The sequence below is a fragment of the Sminthopsis crassicaudata genome, chromosome 5 (assembly GCF_048593235.1).
Source record: "Sminthopsis crassicaudata isolate SCR6 chromosome 5, ASM4859323v1, whole genome shotgun sequence".
NCBI lineage: Eukaryota > Metazoa > Chordata > Mammalia > Dasyuromorphia > Dasyuridae > Sminthopsis > Sminthopsis crassicaudata.
Genome location: NC_133621.1, coordinates 228,417,968 through 228,437,299, shown reverse-complemented (window position 1 = coordinate 228,437,299; position 19,332 = coordinate 228,417,968). Strand labels below are relative to the sequence as shown.

Here is a 19,332-nt window from a genome sequence, read left to right as displayed (position 1 = left end):
GGGAGAGAAAAATTTGGAAAACAACATCTTACAAAAATGAATGTTGAAAACTATTTTACATGTATTTGGAAAAATAAAATGTTACTTAAAATTTTAAAAACTATATAATTAAAAAAGAAGTCTGCTACAAATGAAGTATGATCATATATAATATGAGGAGATAGCACAAGGCTGGGAGGAATAGTGAATGACTGAATCAATCTACTGGTTGCCAAAAGATCTTTAGAGGTAGGATTAAGAATAAAACCTAATCAGGAGCTTATTCATGCCTAGGATATGAACTTTAATCAGCTAAAGCCTACATAAATGTGCAAATTCTATAAGTTAGTTTTTTTTTAAATGCTTTAGTATAGGACAGAAGAAACATAACTATCCAAGAGTATTACTTAAGAATTTATGCTAAAAAAAAGCACTGTGCTGTATTATTGTGTGTGTGTGTGTGTGTGTGTGTGTGTGTGTGTATCTGTCTATCTGACTTTGTGACTTGCAAGGGAAGTATGAATCGACAGTGGTATGTTCATTTTTGGACTTAGCTTTCAGGAAAATCTTTGATAAATTAGAACATATATTATAGAGAGCAAATGGGATGATAAAGGCAATAGAATCCATGCTGCAGAAAAATTGTTGGGAAGAATATGGGATGCTTAGCTTGGGAGAATTAATTGGGGAAGAAGTGATCTGATAAATAGTTTCTAGAATCTGAAGACCTCTAATGTGAAAGAGTTCACACTTGTCCTTTTTGGCTCCTAAAAACAGGACTAATAACAGTGAGTAAAAAGGTATAAATAGAAAGCTTTCTTCTTTAAATGAGGTAAAACTTCTTAACAGTGGAAAACAAAAAATGAAATAAGCTGCTTCAGTAGGTGGTGAGTATCTCATCACTGATAATGATTATTACGGAGATAGAAATGACAAGATTTGGCAATCAATTGTCTATATTGAGTGAGCAATTGAAAAGAGTTACAGATGGCATCCAGCTTGTAAAAGTGAATAAGCAGGATAGTAGAACCCTTGAAATAATAAGGATGTTTGCAGAGAAGTGGTTCTTCAGAGGAAAATGAGTTCCATTTCAGACATATTAAGTTTGATATGTATCAAGGGTTTGAAATTTCTTATAAGTGGTAAATAATGTGGGATTGGGCCTTAAGAGAGATGCTAGAACTAGATATGAAGTTCTGGGATTCATCTGAATAGAGAGGAAAATGGAAATCTTAGGAGCTGATATGCTGGTAAAGATGAAAAATACAGAAAGAAAAGAGAAAAAGACCCAGGACATAGCCATGGGACATAATCACAATTATGAATCAGTGAGAAGGAACACTTTTTAAGGAGAATTGGGAGAGAATAATGTCTCCATACACTGAATGGACATAGGATCTTGGAAGAAAGGTGATAAAAACCATTACATCTAAAATTAAGCATATAAAATATCTGTAAGTAAATCTTCTGAAACAGGCACAGAAACTACATGAACTTAAATATAAAGCACTCTTTATACAAATAAAGTCATATTTTTAAAATTGAAAAATATTTATTGTTCATGGGTAGATAGGTAAAACCAATAAAATGAAAATGACAATTTTTCCTAACTAATCTATTTAGTCACTGCCATTCCAATTAAATTACTAAAATATTATTTTATTGAACTAGTAAAATAATTTAAAATTAATTCGAAAGAACAAAAGGTCAAGAATTTCAAAGAAACCAAGGAGGAAAATGTAAAGATAGCATCTTCTTACATCTATGTATATGTGTTTATGTGTGTATACACACATATCTGTATATATATATATATGTGTGTGTGTGTGTGTGTTTTATGTATATAGACATATTCACATTTAATTGTAGATTTCTCAAAGTTGATTAGAAGGAAAGCAGAAAATTGCAAGGAAAACTCAGATAGAAGATGATTATGATGGAATATTGCTGTTATATAAGAAATGATGAGCTGGTAGATTTAGAAAAATATGGAAAGACTTGGATCTATGAAGAAAGATGTTATCCATCTCCAGAAAAAGAACTGAAAAATAGAAATATGCATAATATTATCTTGCATATATGTATATGTGTGTATATGTATGTATGTGTGAATGTTTATAGATAGGTATGTGTATGTATTCTTATTTAATTATAGCCTTCTCTAGGGTGGAAGGTAGAGGAAGAAATGAAAATAGAATTTAAAAAATACGGAGAAGAGACCAAAAGACAACAAAGAAAGAAAGAAAGAAAGAAAGAAAGAAAGAAAGAAAGAAAGAAAGAAAGAAAGAAAGAAAGAAAGAAAGAAAGAAAGAAAGAAAGAAAGAAAGAAAGAAAGAAAGAAAGAAAGAAAGAAAGAAAGAAAGAAAGAAAGAAAGAAAGAAATCTTGGTTGTTTTGAAAACATTGTGTAGAAAAACTATTTCATATGTTTTCATGAAATGGAACTTTGCTGTATCATATTGAATCCTCTCTTATGTTCTAATATATACACAGAAATTTCTCTTTTTTCCTCTTCTCATTTCATTTGTAAGTTTAAAACTAAATTTTAAAAATGTAAATAGAGTTAACAAGTATGTACAAAGAATCTCCACACTGTTTAAACCAATATTTTTCTCATCTTTTAGAAGCTTTTATAAAAAGAAAAATATACATTCAATACACATCATTAGTATCTTTTAATTAAAATAAATTTACTTGAATCCTCTATTAGATGATAGTTGTTAGTCTACTCTGTTATTCTATGAGCTTTGAAAGTAATAAAACTTTAACATTAAAATTTTAATGGGGTCAAGGAAGATGAAAACTGAAAAAAGGTCATTAGATTTGGCAATTAGGTAATTTTGGAGACGATAACTGGGTAGTAAGCTTAGGGAACTGAAAAGAAAGTGGTGTCCTGAAAAGTAATAGGGAAGTTGGGGTGGGGAAAGGTTTTGAAAGGAAAGACTGAACTCACTTTTCAATTCACGTTAAGTTTAAGATGTCTATCTTAAGAATATGCAGCTTGGAGTGTCTAATAAGAAGTGGATGGTGTAATATTGAAAGTCAGCAGAGAAGTTAGGGCTGGATATGTAGATTTTTAGAATCATCAACATAGAGATCATAATAAAATCCTTGGGAGCTGATAAAATTATCAAGCAAAATAGAATGGAGATGAAAGGAGGGACCAGAATAGAGCTATGTTGGATACCCACAGAAAGTGGTCATAACCTGGATGAAGATTCATCAAAGGAGATTGAGAAGGTACAGTCAGATACACAGGGAGAAGGAAAACCAAAAAAGGGTATTTTCATACAAGAAAAACTAGACAGGAAAGGGCATCAAAAAAGATGTTGAATTGTGTCAAAGGCTTGATTTGGTTCTTGTATTTCAATCTTGAAGAGGACCAAAATGGCATCACTATGTTGGTCAAGGTATGGTGTGATCAGACCAATGTGAGCTTGGAAGACTCTACCACTGATTAGATAGAGATAGTCCACAAGAATATATTTCTAAATTTGTACATTCCATGTTTCTTTTGAGCTACTAAAATTCTCCTTTGCTCATAGAGGACAGGGCCTTCTTTGATGCAGGCATACCATATTGAAAGGTCCTTTGCCAGTGTCTCCTATGACATGCAATCAATTTCAAAGTTCTTCAGAGAGATTTTAAGAGTGTCCTTGTATCACTTCTTCTGACCTTCTGTAGCCTTATTGAAGACTATAAAGAAAATGAGAACAATAAGGATTAAGAAAAAGTTGTTTGATTTTGCAATTGAGTTCATTAGTAACTTTGTAGAGAGCAGGTTCCATTGAATCAAAAACCAACTTGTAGAGCATTGAAAAGAAAGTGATAGGAGAGAAAGTAGAGTCATCTATTATAGCCTCCTCAAGTTTAGGGTTGAGATCAGGAAGGGAGGAAAGTGCAGCCAGAGTGGCAGTGATAGATAGTCTGGCAAAATCTAGATGATCACTGAGTTTAGAGTCAAGAAAACCTAAGTTTCAGGCCTGCCTCAGACACCTAGTTGTGTGAAGCATTTATTAATCACTTTCTCTATATATGTAATAGCTCTGCCTCATTCCCCAAGAGTCGGTCTACATTATTTGGGTTCTAAGATATTCTGAAGGAGGTCTCTTTTTTTTGTAATCCTTGGCTAGATCCTGTACTAGCTATGTTCCTCCCATCTATAAGAGTTCTGTGACTAAATATTAACTTTTCACCAACATTCAGAGACATAGTTTTCCCATATCCTTTTTAGGCTATGAACTTCTTGAGGGCAGGAATGGTCTTTCATCTCTTTAGCATAGTGCCTGGCACATAGTAGGTGCTTAATAAATATTTATTGGCCACTTAGACAATAAGAACCAAATACACCACAGACATGGTACTGATACCTAAACCAGGTAGCATGAAAACAGAGAAAGAAAATTATAGACCAATCTCCCTAATGAACATTGATGCAAAAATCTTAAATAAAATATTAGCAAAAAGATGACAGAAAATCATCTCCAGGATAATACACCATGGCCAAGTAGGATTCATACCAGAAATGCAGGGCTGGTTCAATATTAGGAAAACTATCAGCATATTGGCCATATTAATAACCAAAATAACAAAAACCATATAATCATCTCAATAGATGCAGAAAAAGTATTTGATAAAATCCAACACCCATTCCTATTAAAAAACACTACAGAGTACAGGAATAAATGGGATTTACCTTAAAATAATCAATAGCATCTATTTAAAATCATCAGTAAGCATCATATGTAATGGTGATAAACTGGAATCATTCCCAATAAATCAGAAATTAAACAAGGTTGCCCACTCTCACCATTACTATTAAATATTGTATTAGAAATGCTAGCTTCAGCAATAAGAGATGAAAAAGAGATCAAAGGAATTAGAGTAGGTAATAAGGAAACCAAATTATCACTCTTTGCAGATGATATGATGGTATACCTAGAGAACACCAGAGATTCTACTAAAAAGCTACTAGAAATAATCCACAACTTTAGCAAAGTTGCAAGATACAAAATAAATCTACATAAATCATCAGCATTTTTATATATCACTAACAAAACCCAACAACAAGAGATACAAAAAGAAATTCCATTTAAAATAACTGCTGATAGTATAAAATATTTGGGAATCTATCTGCCAAGGGAAAGTCAGGAACTATATAGCAAAACTTCAAAACGCTTTCCACACAAATAAAGTCAGATCTAAATAATTGGAAAAATATTAAGTGCTCTTGAATAGTTGAGTGAATATAATAAAGATGACAATCCTCCCTAAACTAATCTATTTACTTAGTGCTATACCAATCAGACTCCCAAGAAACTATTTTAATGACCTAGAAAAAAATAACAACAAATTCATCTGGAAGAAAAAAGGTCAAGAATTTCAAGGGAAGTAATGAAAAAAAAAATCAAATGAAGACGTACCTGATTTAAAACTTTATTATAAAGCAGTGGTCGCCAAAACCATTTGGTATTGGCTAAGAAATAGACTAGTTAATCAGTAGAATAGGTTAGGTTCACAGGACAAAATAGTCAATAACCATAGCAATCTAGTGTTTGACAAACCCAAAGATCTCAACTTTTGGGATAGGAATTCATTATTTGACAAAAACTGCTGGGAAAACTGGAAATTAGTATGGCAGAAACGAGGCATTGATCCACACTTAACACCAAACAACAAGATCAGATCAAAATCTAAGCATAAAGAATGAGACCTCTCAGACCTGTGGAGGAGGAAGAAATTTGTGACCAAATAAGAACTAGAGGTCATTACTGATCACAAAATAAAAAAAAATTTATTATATCGAGTTAAAAGTCTATCAAGTTCTTGAATTGTAAAGACTGCTGTCTCAACTTAATCCCAGACTCAACTAACTCCTTGCCCTCCTGCCCTCTTCTTTTATCCTAGCAGAGATTGTAGTGAAAACTCAATGGGACTTGTGAGAAAATTACTTCAACCAATGAACTTTCTCCTTTTAAAGGGTGTGTAAACTCCTTTTCAGAAGTTCAAAGGTGTAAACTCCCCCTAAAGGCTGGAACTAAAGGTGTGAATTCTGAGCTAGAGAATTGCCCAGACAACCTGAGTTCTCACCTTGTAATCCTAACATCTCCCCCTTTCTTTTGATTTAGAACATAGGGTGGTCATGACCTTGAAACATAAATCCATCAATATGGGAGCTATTACACATAATTACATAAATTACATAAATACATAGTAACATAACACATGCTAGAAGTATGTAACAAATAACATGATCAAATAATCATAAATTGAGAATTTATATATGTCTATAAGTCCATTGTACATTAGTCTCATCTTGTATTAGGAAATCCAATGATTCCTGCTGGTTTTAAAGTTCTTGTTAGCCATGCTCTTTCAGTGTCAGATGTTTCTTAGGTTTTTCTCTTTTGTTTTGAGGTCTTTCTCTTTTTCTGTCTCTCTCTGATGGACCAAGCAAATACGACTCATTGGCACCCATCTGATTCCTTCTCCATCATTTACTCATTATTCTAAATCATTATTGATCAAAGAAATGCAAATTAAGACAACCCTGAGATGCCATTATACACCTCTCAGATTGGTTAAGATGACAGGAAAAGATAATGATGAATGTTGGAGGGGATGTGGGGAAACTGGGGCACTGATGCATTGTTGGTGGAGTTGTGAATGGATCCAACCATTCTGGAGAGCGATTTGGAAGTATATTCAAAAAGTTATCAAGCTTTGCATATCCTTTGATCCAGCAGTGTTTCTACTGGGCTTGTATCCCAAAGAAATATTAAAGAAGGGAAAGGGACCTGTATGTGCAAAAATATTTGTGGCGGCCCTTTTCATAGTGGCTAGAAACTGGAAATTGAAGGATGCCCATCAATTGGAGAATGGCTGAGTTGTAAATTGTGGTATATGAATGTTATGGAATATTATTCTTCTGTAAGAAATAACCAGCAGGATAACTAGAGAGGCTTGGAGAGACTTATATGAGCCGATGCTAAGTGAAATGAGCAGAATCTGGAGATCATTATACACTTTAACAACCATACTACATGATTATCAATTCTGATTAAATTAGCCTCAAGCACTTACTAGCTGTGTGACTTGCCTCAGCCCTGCTTGCCTCAGTTTCCTCATTTGTAAAATGATCTAGAGAAGGAAATAGCAAATCACTCCAGCATCTCTGCCAAGGAAATAACCAAAAGAATCAGGACTGAAAAGGACTAAAATATAACAACATAGTATCACCATAGATATTCTAATTTACTAGAGATACAAAGATACTAGATATCACAAAGATTACTAGAGATTTCAAAGGTGCAAATTAAAGTACTTGCCCTCAAGAAACACTACATAATGATTATAGTTTGCATATATATATATGTATGTATGTATGCAGTATTCCTGGAATACTCAATTGAATTGAACAATAATTGAAAACTATATTTCTAAGCAAGAATTTAGCAACAGATCAATCTAAAAATGTCAACCCCATTGGTCTTAAAGTTATATAATCTTTAAATATAGCTAATTAAGAGTTATTGTAAGGGTGGAATATTAGAAAGTAGTCCAATGTGGTATGACAACATGGAATGGAGAGACTCAAGAAAGCTGAATTTGAGAGCTTCTCTCAGTGCATCCTCAAGTAGGTCACTTGTTCCCTCTAATTCTTTCTCTTTAAAAAGAGGTTTTATACCAAGTAATTTCTTGAGGTCCCTTTTAGCCCTAAAATTTTATTATCCTGTGATACTTCCCAGTCCCAGGATGGGGATATTGAAGAACTGCTAAAGAATTTATCACCAGATACTTTCTAGTCTTTCCTAAGTTATTTCTACTTTATCTAGTCTTTTCAGGACATGAGATAAATTCATATTCATGTATCTATACCAAAAACAAACAAACAAAAAGAAAACCCAAAGTACAAAGAACAAAGAGGATTCTGGGAAGACGGAATAGGTCAAAAAGTTCTCAGGATTTCCACCAGCAAAGCTAACCAGAAATGATTGACATCACCTAGGAGATAATGTATTTGGAGTTGGGAAACCTGGTTCTGAGATTTGTTAGATATGTAACTTTGGGCAAGTCACATGACCTAGTTAAGACTCAAGTTTTCTAGTCTGTAAAATGGGGGAAATGCCTTATGCACCATCTACTTCACAGAGTTGTTGTGAGGAAGATATCTTGAAATCAGCATGCACTCTATAAATGAGTTATTTTTCCTCTAATTACCATAATGTCCTTTATTAATGAATAAGGATGAGATAACTCTTCACATCTTGGTCAGAAGAGGGGATAGAGTGGGGCATATGATTAGGGAAGACTGTAGTCCTTTTTTCTGATACCCATGACCAATATTTAGACACAACATGAGCATTTTTTAATGAAGTTTATTGATAAGATAGGGAAAAGGGGAGAGGGGAGCATCCAAGGCTTTAAAAAAGGGCATAAAAGCATAGACAACAAGATGTTAACCACAAATAATATGAGCCTCAACTTAATTTTTACACTTAACCTAACCCATTTACTCAGAAGGAATATTTATCCGCAAACTAAGATCAGATAGCTATCAGGGGCCTACTATTGCGCTGAACACATCATTTGGTGGCAATTATATCTTGGATCCTTTTCATGGGGTTCTAATTATATCTTACAAGAGTATTACTATGTCCAAAAATAATAATAATAATAACATAATCAAGGAAAAACACACTCTTCTGGGTCCCTGGGAATAGCAAATGTGAGTGGTCAGGTAGTCTCAATGATTCAAATAGAAATCATGCTTTTTGTAGAAAAATCTTGTATTCTGGATAGAAGTCACCATGCTCTTTAATGCAGTCCTAGATTTTTTATCTGTTCTCCATTGTTTGAGATGTTTTCAGAGATAGGAAATCTGCCTGAGCAGTAAACAAACCCTATTCTCAAAAATAATAATAACAATATCATACAATGCAAACATCAATGCACATAATTTTGGGGAGCATCCATTACTATGGATTATATCCCCTCCACTGAGGCAGATACTCTAGGACTGACCCTGACTCATAATAGTGACCCTTATTTAGAACCAGGGATGGTGGAAAAGAAGGTGAGAACAGACTTCTTGCAACAGTCTGATAGGGAATGGGGGGGGGAGGGAGTGGAAAGAAAGGAAGAGGAAAACAATAGGAGGGAACAAGTAGGAAGGGAGATAAAAGATGAACAAAAAAAACACTAAACATGGATCCTTCTCCTGCCTTCCCAATTTCACTAAGAAGGCTGAATAGACAAAGGAGATCTGCTTTTGATTCAAGAGACTTCCATCTCCAGATGGCATAAGATGAGGAAGGATCAGAGGCCAGAATAAGGGAAATCACATATAAGCAATCTTGAGGAGACCAAAAATCTAAGCCAGGAGTTTAGAATTTCACTCGGGAATAAGAGCCCTCCTGACTTCCCTGCCCTGAGCTGTAACCCTGGGTCTTCCTGGAACTAGATTCTTGGGTTCCAGATCCAGAGCTGAATCCTGCAGATCCAGAAGTAGCACGTGTAGAGCCAGATACGGTTCCAGAGCTATTTTCAACTCCTGAGCTGTATCTATTGCTTCCTTCTACAGAGCTCTTGCTCCCTTGACCAAGACTTGTTGATGCTGCACCAGTGGATGAGACACTGCTTGTAACCACGGCTATAAGGAGACAGAGAAGAAGTTCAAGACCCTGGAGAACCCCACACCTCAACCATCTATCCAACATTCAGGATCAAGAATCATCTTTCTCAGAAGTAAGTTCGTCTTGTTTCCCCTCCCCTCTTGTGTGTGTGTGTGTGTGTGTGTGTGTGTGTGTGTGTGTGTGCATCTCTTTCTCTCTGTCTCTCTGAATCTGTGTATGTGTCTGTCTGTCTTTTGTAGGTATGTGTCTCTCCCTCCCCTCTCTCTCTCCTAACCAAGGCTCAAGACTAAATCCCAGCCATTCATCCTAGATTTTAAGACATCTCTTAGACTTCACCATCACCTCCTATCTTGCCTGTACCCTGTGTGCCCTCCTCCCCCTTGATTTTCCTCAGTACCATATCTTTCTTTGCATTCAAAGGTACAGGGAGCTCACATTCCAGACAGAGAAGAGGTTAAGGAGCTCAACAAAATCCCTCCCCTACCCCCAACACAGATTACTTACAGTAGGTCACAGAACTGGACACATCTCCAGAGAGCCTGTGAGAAGAGAAAGAGTACAATCAGTTCTTCTAAGTGAGGCTTGGAAAAGAATTCAGCTTTGGGTAATACCTGCTTTATTAATTTCAATGTTTCCAAGCTAGAGTGATGAGTTAAAAAGACAGCCATCCTCAACCATAACTGCCCTGTTGCTGCTTCCCAGATACTTTCTGTTCATCCCCCACAATCATCCAGTCCTCCAGTACTACTACTTTGTCTTTCCTTAAGTAATTGGATCACCTATTAGTGACTAGCCTCAGGGCACCAAAATTTGGAAGGCAAAAATGTTAACATTGAGTAGCGTGGATTCCCTTCTTTATTGATGGGGAACTAAGCACTTAATGAGTGAGAATAGCCAGTTAAAACAGGAACTAATTGCTAATTATTAGCCACTATAGTCATTCTCTCTCCTACTCTATTGAATTTGTCTTAATTACTTCTTATGTCATTTTTACATAATGAATTACAAAGTTGATTTGAATGCATCATTTTAAGCTATTTGTTCCATTGACTTTTAAGTTGCTTGTACCAAGGAGCCAGATTTATAGGTCAAGATACTAACCAGGTTATAAAGATGATAAAAGATGACTTCTGAGCTGCTTTTTAGCTCTGAATTCTAGAGTCCCGTGATCCCATTCTGCCCAAGGTAGGAGCAGTCTGTATAATGCATGTCTTGCTGAGCTCACCTGCTCTCTTCTCCTTCCAGCAGCTTTCTATAGGTAGCAATCTCCACATCCAGGGACAACTTGACACTCAGCAGTTCCTGGTAGTCCCGAAGCAGCCGAGTGAACTCTTCCTTGGCCTGCTGCAGGGCATCTTCCAGTTGGACCAACTTGTCCTGGGCATCTTTGACAGTTTTCTCACCCTTCTGCTCAGCCTCTAGGATGGCCTGCTCCACCGAGGCATTCTGTAGAGGATAAAATGAAGTGAGTCAATGGATCCTATGCCATGTTGGTGCATTACCTAGAAGACATGTTCCAAGAAACAGGATCACAGCATTGAAAGCTGGTAAGAGTCTTGTCTATTTATTCCTATCCTCTCCTTTGATAAATAAGGAAAATGAGGTCCATTACATTAAGTGGCTGACCCAATGCCCAAATGGCAAGCTGAGATTTGGACATAGATCTTTTAAGATAGCTAGAGGATATGGTATTAGGTGGCACAGTAGATACAGCACTAGTTTTCAAATCAGGAAGACTCATCTTCATGAGTTCAAATCCAGTCTGAGACACATACTAATTGTGTAATCCTGGGCAAGTCACTTAGCCCAGTTTGCCTCAGTTTCCTGATTTATAAAAGGGGTTGGGGAAAGAAATGGCAAGCCACTTCAATATCTTTGCAAAGAAATGGGGTCATGAAAAATCAGACACACTAAAATGATTAAACAACAGCAAAACAGAACACAATAGATAGAGCTCTGGGTTTTTAATCAGGAAGACCTGAATTCATCTGTTTTCCTTCTTTTTTTCTTTCCTTCCTTGTCTCTTTTTTTCTATCATTCTATTAGTCTCTCACTTCTACTATGCTTTTTTCACCACATCACACAACTTTTTCATTGTGATTAATTCTCATGAGTCATACACATCTTCTTTACTGGGCCCATATCACAAATTTCCCAAGGGCAAAGATTAAGGCACTCCTTTATTCTGGAGTTCTTTTAGATCCCTGTCTCCTCCCCTGCCCCCAGTCCTTTTCTCACCCTTCATGCCCAGCATGGGTACAGAGCTTTGCACATAGTGCAAAGGTGTTCATCCACTGACCTAGAAATGATAGGCATGGGAGATTCTGATCACAGAAATTCAAACCATAGCCCCTACCTGTTTCTTGACCCGGTCAATTTCTGCACGCAGTCTCTGAATAGTTCGGTTCAACTCGCTGATCTCAGTCTTGAGTACCTTAACATCTTCACCATGTTTTCCTGCAGTGATCTGAAGCTCTTGGTACTAGATTTAAAGGGAAAGACCAGAGTCAAAAACAAGTGGAGGGAGATTGTCCAGATGATTTGTGGCCTTCTCAGGTAGCCAGTTCACCTCTTTTTTCACTTCTATAATAGAGTGCCCAAGACTGCTAGATATATGCCCTCAAGCATAAAGTGAAGCTGGCCAGGTAAGAATCATTGACCAAAAGAAATAATTCAATCAATAGAGAAGGGAGAATCAGTTTGTTGTATTTGATTTAAGGTTGATAGAGTTACCCTTGAGCCCACTTGGTGATCTAGCCTTCCAAATGAAACAACCTCCCCAAAGTTGTTTGAGCAATGTTAAGGATGCTGGGATCTATTAGACAAAGCTTCCAGGACTTTTGATAAGGAATTCTTCTCCCAATCATTCTTTCCCAGAAAGGGATAAAACAAATACTCGTTCCTCTATAGACCATATTGTGCTCTAGATGTGTACTTGCTTCCCTCTCTCACCTTAGCCTGGTACAAGGTATCAGCTTCCGTCTTACTCTTCTGAGCAATATCTTCATATTGAGCTTGGATCTCCTCAAGTATGCTGTCCAGGTTCAGGGTACGATTGTTATCCATAGAAAGGACCACATTGGTGTCACTGACAGTTTTATGCATTTGGGCCAATTCCTATAAGAGTGTGAATTCGTTTAGGCAGCTACTGAGATCACTTCCTTTAGCATTTCTTTCTCCTGAATTGACAGAACTATCTCTCCCCCCATCTCCACGCACAACTTTAGTGACCAAGTCAGAGTGTTTCTTTCCTGAGAGCTTTTTTCTTTGAATTCTAAGGGCCTATAGGCCTCTTGTGATGGTTAAATTGAAGGAGATAGCCCCTAAACTTACTGTCTCATACAGAACTGTGAAGAATTCAATTTCTTGCTGCAGGGTGTCCACTTTAGTTCCGAGGTCAACTTTACTTGTGTAGGCAGCATCCACATCCTAAAATAAAGCAAAGGAAAAAATGAAGGAAGAACTCTTGGATGCCTGAATGTCTCTGGAATATGTTTTGAGTACAGGTCTGGGGAAAAACAAAAGAAAAAAAACAGGATACAATTTAGGCTCCAAAAGGCCTAACTTCAAATCCCAGTTCTCCATAAGTAAAATGAGAGAGAAACTAGATGACCTCAGAAATCCCTTCCAGCTCTGACACTGATTCTGTGAGAAATAGCCAGGTTCCTCATCTCACTCCATTATTTAATTTCTTCCTTTTGTCTGATTCATGATGAGGCTGGGTGGCATTACATCTCCAACTGCTGTTGAACTGTTTTCTGCCTTAGCTTATTGTCAGCCTCAAACTAAATACTTAGTCTCTTTCTGGATAGGAAGAAGTAATTAATAAGAAACAAAAGCACCAAACCATTGTTCAATTCAGTTATTTCAGACTCTTCATAACCACATTTGGGTTTTTTGTGGGGGTTTTTTGGCAAAGATACTGGATTGATTTGCCATTTCTTTTTCCATATCATTTTAGAGATGAGGAAACTTAGGCAAACAGGTTTAAGTCACTGCCCAGTGTTGCATAGCTAGTACATGGCTGAGACAATATTTGAACACAGGAAGATCAGTGTTTCTGACTTCTATGCCCAGCACTATCCATTTATCACCTAGCTGCCCTCTTACTAAAAAAAAAAAAAAAATGCGCACTAAACTATATTCTGGTTTAAAAGATCTTCCCTTCCAATACTGGCAGGATGTACTGTCATGAAGCAAAGTCACGAGTTGTCAAGAATTTAAGCAAAGAAGAGTAATCATAGCCAAAAGTATGCAATGCTGTTCTCCCTACATCAACAGAAAGTTGCATTTGCAGGATTTAATGGCAATAAATATCAATGCAGAAACTCTAGAACTAGTTACATTTGCCTTATCTTTAGTATGATTATTATAGGCTTCATTCACTGAGCTCTGTATCACCCAGGTCTGAGAACTAGACTAAAAAGTAGAATTATTCACAAATGGAAAATTAAGGTCCAATAAGTAATGAAACTATAGTTTCTCAAGATCATGAAAATGGAGCTTGTTTCCTTTACTATTCAGTTGTATTTACCTTTTTAAGCACCACAAAGTCATTCTCAGCATTTGTACGAGCGTTGATTTCTGTTTCGTATCTGGTAAAATTGAGAAGATGATAAGTGACTGCCAAGAGACCTGATGATCAGTTCTATAATCTTATTGTTACTGAATGTCCCAATTACTAAATTCCTCTATGTTTAGATGATCTTAGTAACAGATCTGGGGTCTAAGAATTTGGTAGCTGTAGATAGATAGATAGATAGATAGATAGATAGATAGATAGATGGATAGATAGATAGATAGATAGAATAATAGATAGATAGGGAGGGAGAGAGACAGACAGATAGAGGATATAGATAACTATATTGCAATAGAATTCATTTCCTTTGAAATTCTATGCATTTGAAAATATTATTCCAAAAGGAAAAATAGGCTTCTCCAGATAGTCAAGAGGATCAAAAACACATACAACAGTTATAAATGCTTAATCTAGAGCCTTAAAACATTTCCTAAGCTATTTAGTCCAACTCTCTCCCTTTATAGATAAAGAAGCCAAGCCTCAGAATGACTTAGTGACTTGCCCAACTTCACATGGTAGTAAGTGTCCAAACAGGCAAGATTTGAACCCAGATATTTTGACATCAAAAACTTTCTACTGTACCACCCAGGCTGCCCTAGTAATGCAGGAGAAACTTTCATTTTAGTCACTACAGGAAAATGTTTTTTCTTCCCTTTATCACAACAACAGGACTAGCTGTTTGATGGCAGCAATCTATGGAAACTAACCATGCGCTCCTTTGTGGAGCCCAAGCATATGGGAGAATTTGGGGGAGATGAGGGTGTTTTTAAGTCTCCCTCCCACAAATGGTGATGCTTCCCCCAGGGATCCCACTTACTTCTTCTTGAAGTCTTCCACTGAGTCTTGAGTGGCCTTCAGCTCCACATCCTGCTGGCTTTTCTGGGACTTGAGGTTGTCCACCTGGTTCCGCAGGTTGCTAAGGTAGGCTTCAAAGAAGGAATCCAGATTGGTTGTGCGGGTGCTGACGTTCAGCTGCTGGAGTAGGTCCCATTTGGTCTTCAATACCTGGTTCTGCTGCTCCAGGAACCGCACCTGAAATCAGAAAAGCACCCATTCTGTAGCCAGCAGATACTGCCTCAGAGCAGAGGACACTGGAACCTACAAAGTACCCTTCTCAGAATTGCAGCTTCCTAGGCTGTCTGGACACCGCCAAATCTATCCTTCCTTGTTAAACAAATAAGGAAACTAAGAAGCAGAAAGAAAAAGGGATTTGCTCAAAGAATACTGCAATTTTGGGGCAGCTCTCAATGGCACATGCTATCCCCTATAAAGACCTATGTAGGAACCCCCTCCATTCTCTTCTGCCCTTAATTATTTAGCTAATACTATGTTCTTTCACATTCATTTGTATGTTAATTTATAAGTGTTCTTAAGTCATTGGATAAATGCATGTTTCATATCCCTGATTCAAAGTCCCTTGAGTGAAGGAACCCTCTCTTTTTTGTTTTTTGGTTTCTCTATATTATTCAAGGCTCTTTCCACGCTAGGCATTCATCAGAAGTAGATGACCCCTCTATTTTTTTTCTCATCCTTTAACTTGTTTAAGGCAGCATTTTCTTTAAGGCTGTTATATGACATTCCTTTGGTGCTTGAAAAATGACTTAATTATTCCATACACAACAGGAGCCCTCCTGAACTTGCACAACAACTCAGCGATCCCTCCCCATTCAAGAGGCCCTTTTAGTATAACAGCCACAGACTATGTAAAGTGTTCCCCAACACTAATCCCATGAGAATTTCCCAACTACCCTTAACCTTTTAAATTACTCCTCTAATGTATCATCTTAGGGTGGAGGGAACCTAGGTTTCCTAAAGCTGGGAAGACCACTTGTGGGCATTATAAGAAAGACTATGACTTAAATTTTATGACTTTTATGACCTCCAAAGTCTCTTGTACTGCTGAGAGCATAATACAATTTTGCTGTTCCAAAGAGAACAAGCTCTGGTCCATCCATACCAGCAAGCTGGAAAGACTCTGAGGACAAGTTGTCTGTCTCTTTCCTGAGTATCAGTCTAGTTAAGTTCTGCAAGTCAGCAGAAAACAGATGATCACCAACAAGTGGATTTTTATAGTTATCTTAATTCAGGAAGAACTATTTACTAAAATGTTTCAAACTGAATTAGTAGATGGAATCCAGTTTAGATATTTCTTCCTTCCTTCCTTCTTTCTTTCCTTCCTTCTTTGCTTGCTTCCCTCTTTCTTTCTTTCCTTCCCTTTTCCTCCTTCCCTCTTTCCTCCTTTCTTATTTTTTCTTTCTTCTGCTTTTTCCTTCCCTATTTTATCTCTTCCTCCTTTCCTCTTTCTTTCCTTTCCTCCTCCCTCCCTTTTTTAATTACCTTTTCTTTCCATTCTAATTTCTAAGCCAGGCTGAAAGTATAACAGCCTCTCACAATCCAATCTGACTACTGATAAGCACCAACCTTTACCCTACTACATTTTTCCACTCCCTAAATCCATATTTATATAGGATTGTTGAAGACATAAAATCAACTTAATCCCTGCTATAGCTCTGAACACCAGGGATCAAAACATCCATCAGCCTCAGCCTCTCCCTATAACAGCGATTACGGTTATACATCATCATTGCCCATATTACCCAATCTAAAATTTCATTGACTAAGATCAAGAAGACACAAAGACCAGGAAAAGGCCAAAGAAGTAAAGGCTTCTGTGATAGCTTGGTATAGGTGAAAGATCCTTGAACTTAGAATCAAGAGATTTGGGCTCATACTTTGTTCTTAATTATGTGACCATAGACAGATGTTTTAAACCTCAAGATACTATGTGGATATGAATAAATTAGATTAAAGCCTTTTAGGTTCAATTAAAGATAAACTTCCCAATCAAAGAGAAAGTTCCATTTTTACATCTGAAGTCAGATATTTTTAGACTCAGTGACATTGGTCAGCCTGGCTAATAGAATTTAAAGTCAATTCGCCATCTCACCTACAATAGCCTAACTTGCCCAATTGCTCTTCTTTACTTTTTACTGTCATCACTACCTTTTATTACAATTCCCTGGCTTTAAGACCAACATGCCGCCAATATGCTTATAGATGCACCTTACAGATCTAAATTTACATGAAATCCCTTGAGGATTAGAAGATATTCCATTATTTTGAGGAATTCTCAAGGATTCTATTGTGAAAAATCTTCATTTATGGGTGACATCACAGAGAAATAAAAGGAGGTGTTAGATTGAAACTAAAACTGAATTAAGGTTCAATATTGGGAAGGTCTTTCTGGCAAAGATGAGACCTTTCACACCTAAAGACAAATTATCTTGGAAAATTGTGATGGCACCTTCATTTTGGACAATTTTGTGGATAAAGCAAACCTCTATCCTCATACCTGAAAAACCCTAGACAGTTTCCTGTTGAAAGATAGTGAAACAGACTAGATAGATAACCTTTGAACATTTAGAAATTTTCCCTTTTTTATAGATCTTTGAAATAGCTATTCCTGGCTCTCTCAAAGTTAAACCTTGGGACTTACCTTATCAATGAAGGTAGCAAATTGGTTGTTGAGGACCTTGAGCTGCTCCCGCTCCTCAGTCTTCACCTGTTGGACCTCAGGGTCTATCTTCACATCCAGAGGCTCCAACAGGCTCTGATTGGTAACCACTTCATGGATCCCACCAGGGCAGATGTTAGGGACAAAGGGCCCACCGCCCATACCAACTCCTCCCAAACCACCTAGACTAAAGCCTCCCACTCCAAAACTGCCACCACCTACACGTCCACTTCCAAATCCCCCCACTGTGTAGCCTCCATAGCCCAGGCTTCCTTGGCCCGAGCTGCCACCTGCTACACTGGTAAGGATGCTCTTGTGCCCACCGAGGTTGACAAGGCTCCGACTGCTGGAACCAACCCCTCTGGCTCCAGAACTGCTTCCAAATTTCAGAACAGAGGTACTACCAGCCACTCTCCGGCTCCTGCCAGGCAAGACAGCAGAGCCACTGCTATAACCTCCACTTTGGGATCTCCAGACAACCTGTCTGCTCATGATGGCTAAAGGAGAATGAGTGAGGATGAGCTACAGAGAAGAGCAAGAAGACTATTGAGTACTCCTCTGGTGGGAGAAGGGAAGGATCCCCTTTTATTCTCTGCTGACTTTGGCAACTATCCAAGGAAACCAGAGTACAAATGTATGGGTTTGGTTCCCCTACAGCAATAAAGTAAAAATGTCATGAAAATAAATTAATGCCATCCATCTAGAGAACAATTTGTCAAATAATAACTGCTTGGTTAGCAGGTTTTGCTCAATTATCTATTGACTATCTGCTGGCCTAGGCATGATGAGGAGTGTGAGATGATTCCCGAGAGCCCTCCAAGAGGCTGTTTTTCAATTGTTAGTATTTCACCACTTTTAGTTTCCATCAGGGTGGGATCGAAACCCAAGCAGTATCTTTGGAGATATTGGAGGTCAGAAACATCAGAGACATTGATCATCTCCAATCAGCTGCACCCAGCAAGTCCACTGGTTACAGAAGTCCTCCACCATCTCCATGCAGTTTTCTCAGATTGCTGGGAAATTGCTTCCTATCTTTCTTTCCCTATCCTCCTCTTCCCCAAAACAAGAATATTTCACATGGGGATAGATTCACCCAATATTGCTGAAGAATAGTCATTCTTTTTTTATTGAAACTTTTTATTTACAAAACACATGCAAGGGCAATTTTTCCAACATTGACCCTTGCATTATACACTTCAATACAATACTACATGATGATCAATTCTGATGGATGTGGCTCTCTTCAACATTGAGATGATTCAAACCAGTTCCATTTGTGCAGTGACAAAGAGAGCCATCCACACCCAGATAGAGGACTATGGGAACTGAGTGTGGAACACAACATAGCAGTTTCACTCTCTCTGTTGTTTGCTTGCACTTTATAATGATATCCTGGTTCTGCTCATTTCATTTAGCATCAGTTCATGTAAGTCTCTCTAATCCTCTCTGAAATCCTCCTGCTTTCCCATCTATTTCTAAAAGTCTCCAAGTCTCTAGTTCTCCTATTCATTTGATCTACAGTTATCCAGAGCTCCAGGTTTCTAGATTTAGAGATCTTCATATCCTCAGTTATCCATAGGCAGTTGGTGTACAGTGGACAGAATGCTGGCTCTGAGTCAAGCAGTC

The 19,332-nt window shown here is 37.4% G+C and overlaps 1 protein-coding gene across 2 annotated transcripts; it reads right to left on the bottom strand.

Annotated features, from left to right (window-relative positions):
• Window positions 1-9,045: 9,045 nt before the first annotated feature.
• On the bottom strand, window positions 9,046-18,273 carry LOC141544302 (keratin, type II cytoskeletal 2 epidermal-like). Of its 2 annotated transcripts, XM_074270309.1 has the most exons (9): window positions 17,689-18,273; window positions 15,010-15,224; window positions 14,148-14,208; window positions 12,947-13,042; window positions 12,566-12,730; window positions 11,970-12,095; window positions 10,839-11,059; window positions 10,118-10,152; window positions 9,046-9,630 (listed from the first exon to the last, which is right to left on the bottom strand). In XM_074270309.1, the coding sequence occupies exons 1-9, from the start codon at window positions 18,196-18,198 to the stop codon at window positions 9,365-9,367; spliced, it is 1,695 nt and encodes a 564-aa protein (XP_074126410.1). In that variant the 5' UTR covers window positions 18,199-18,273; the 3' UTR covers window positions 9,046-9,364. The 2 variants fall into 2 exon arrangements, with proteins under 2 accessions (XP_074126410.1, XP_074126411.1); XM_074270310.1 differs by lacking the exon at window positions 10,118-10,152 and having other exon boundaries at window positions 9,046-9,661.
• Between the last annotated feature and the right edge of the window lie 1,059 nt (window positions 18,274-19,332).

Coding starts and splice junctions, on each gene's coding strand:
- LOC141544302 (XM_074270309.1), bottom strand. CDS start 18,198: ATGAGCAGACAGGTTGTCTGGAGATCCCAAAGTGGAGGTTATAGCAGT. Junction 12,096..12,565: donor ATACCTTGTACCAGGCTAAG/GTGAGAGAGGGA, acceptor CTTTAAATCTAG/TACCAAGAGCTTCAGATCAC. Junction 9,631..10,117: donor GTCCAGTTCTGTGACCTACT/GTAAGTAATCTG, acceptor GTCTCCTTATAG/CCGTGGTTACAAGCAGTGTC.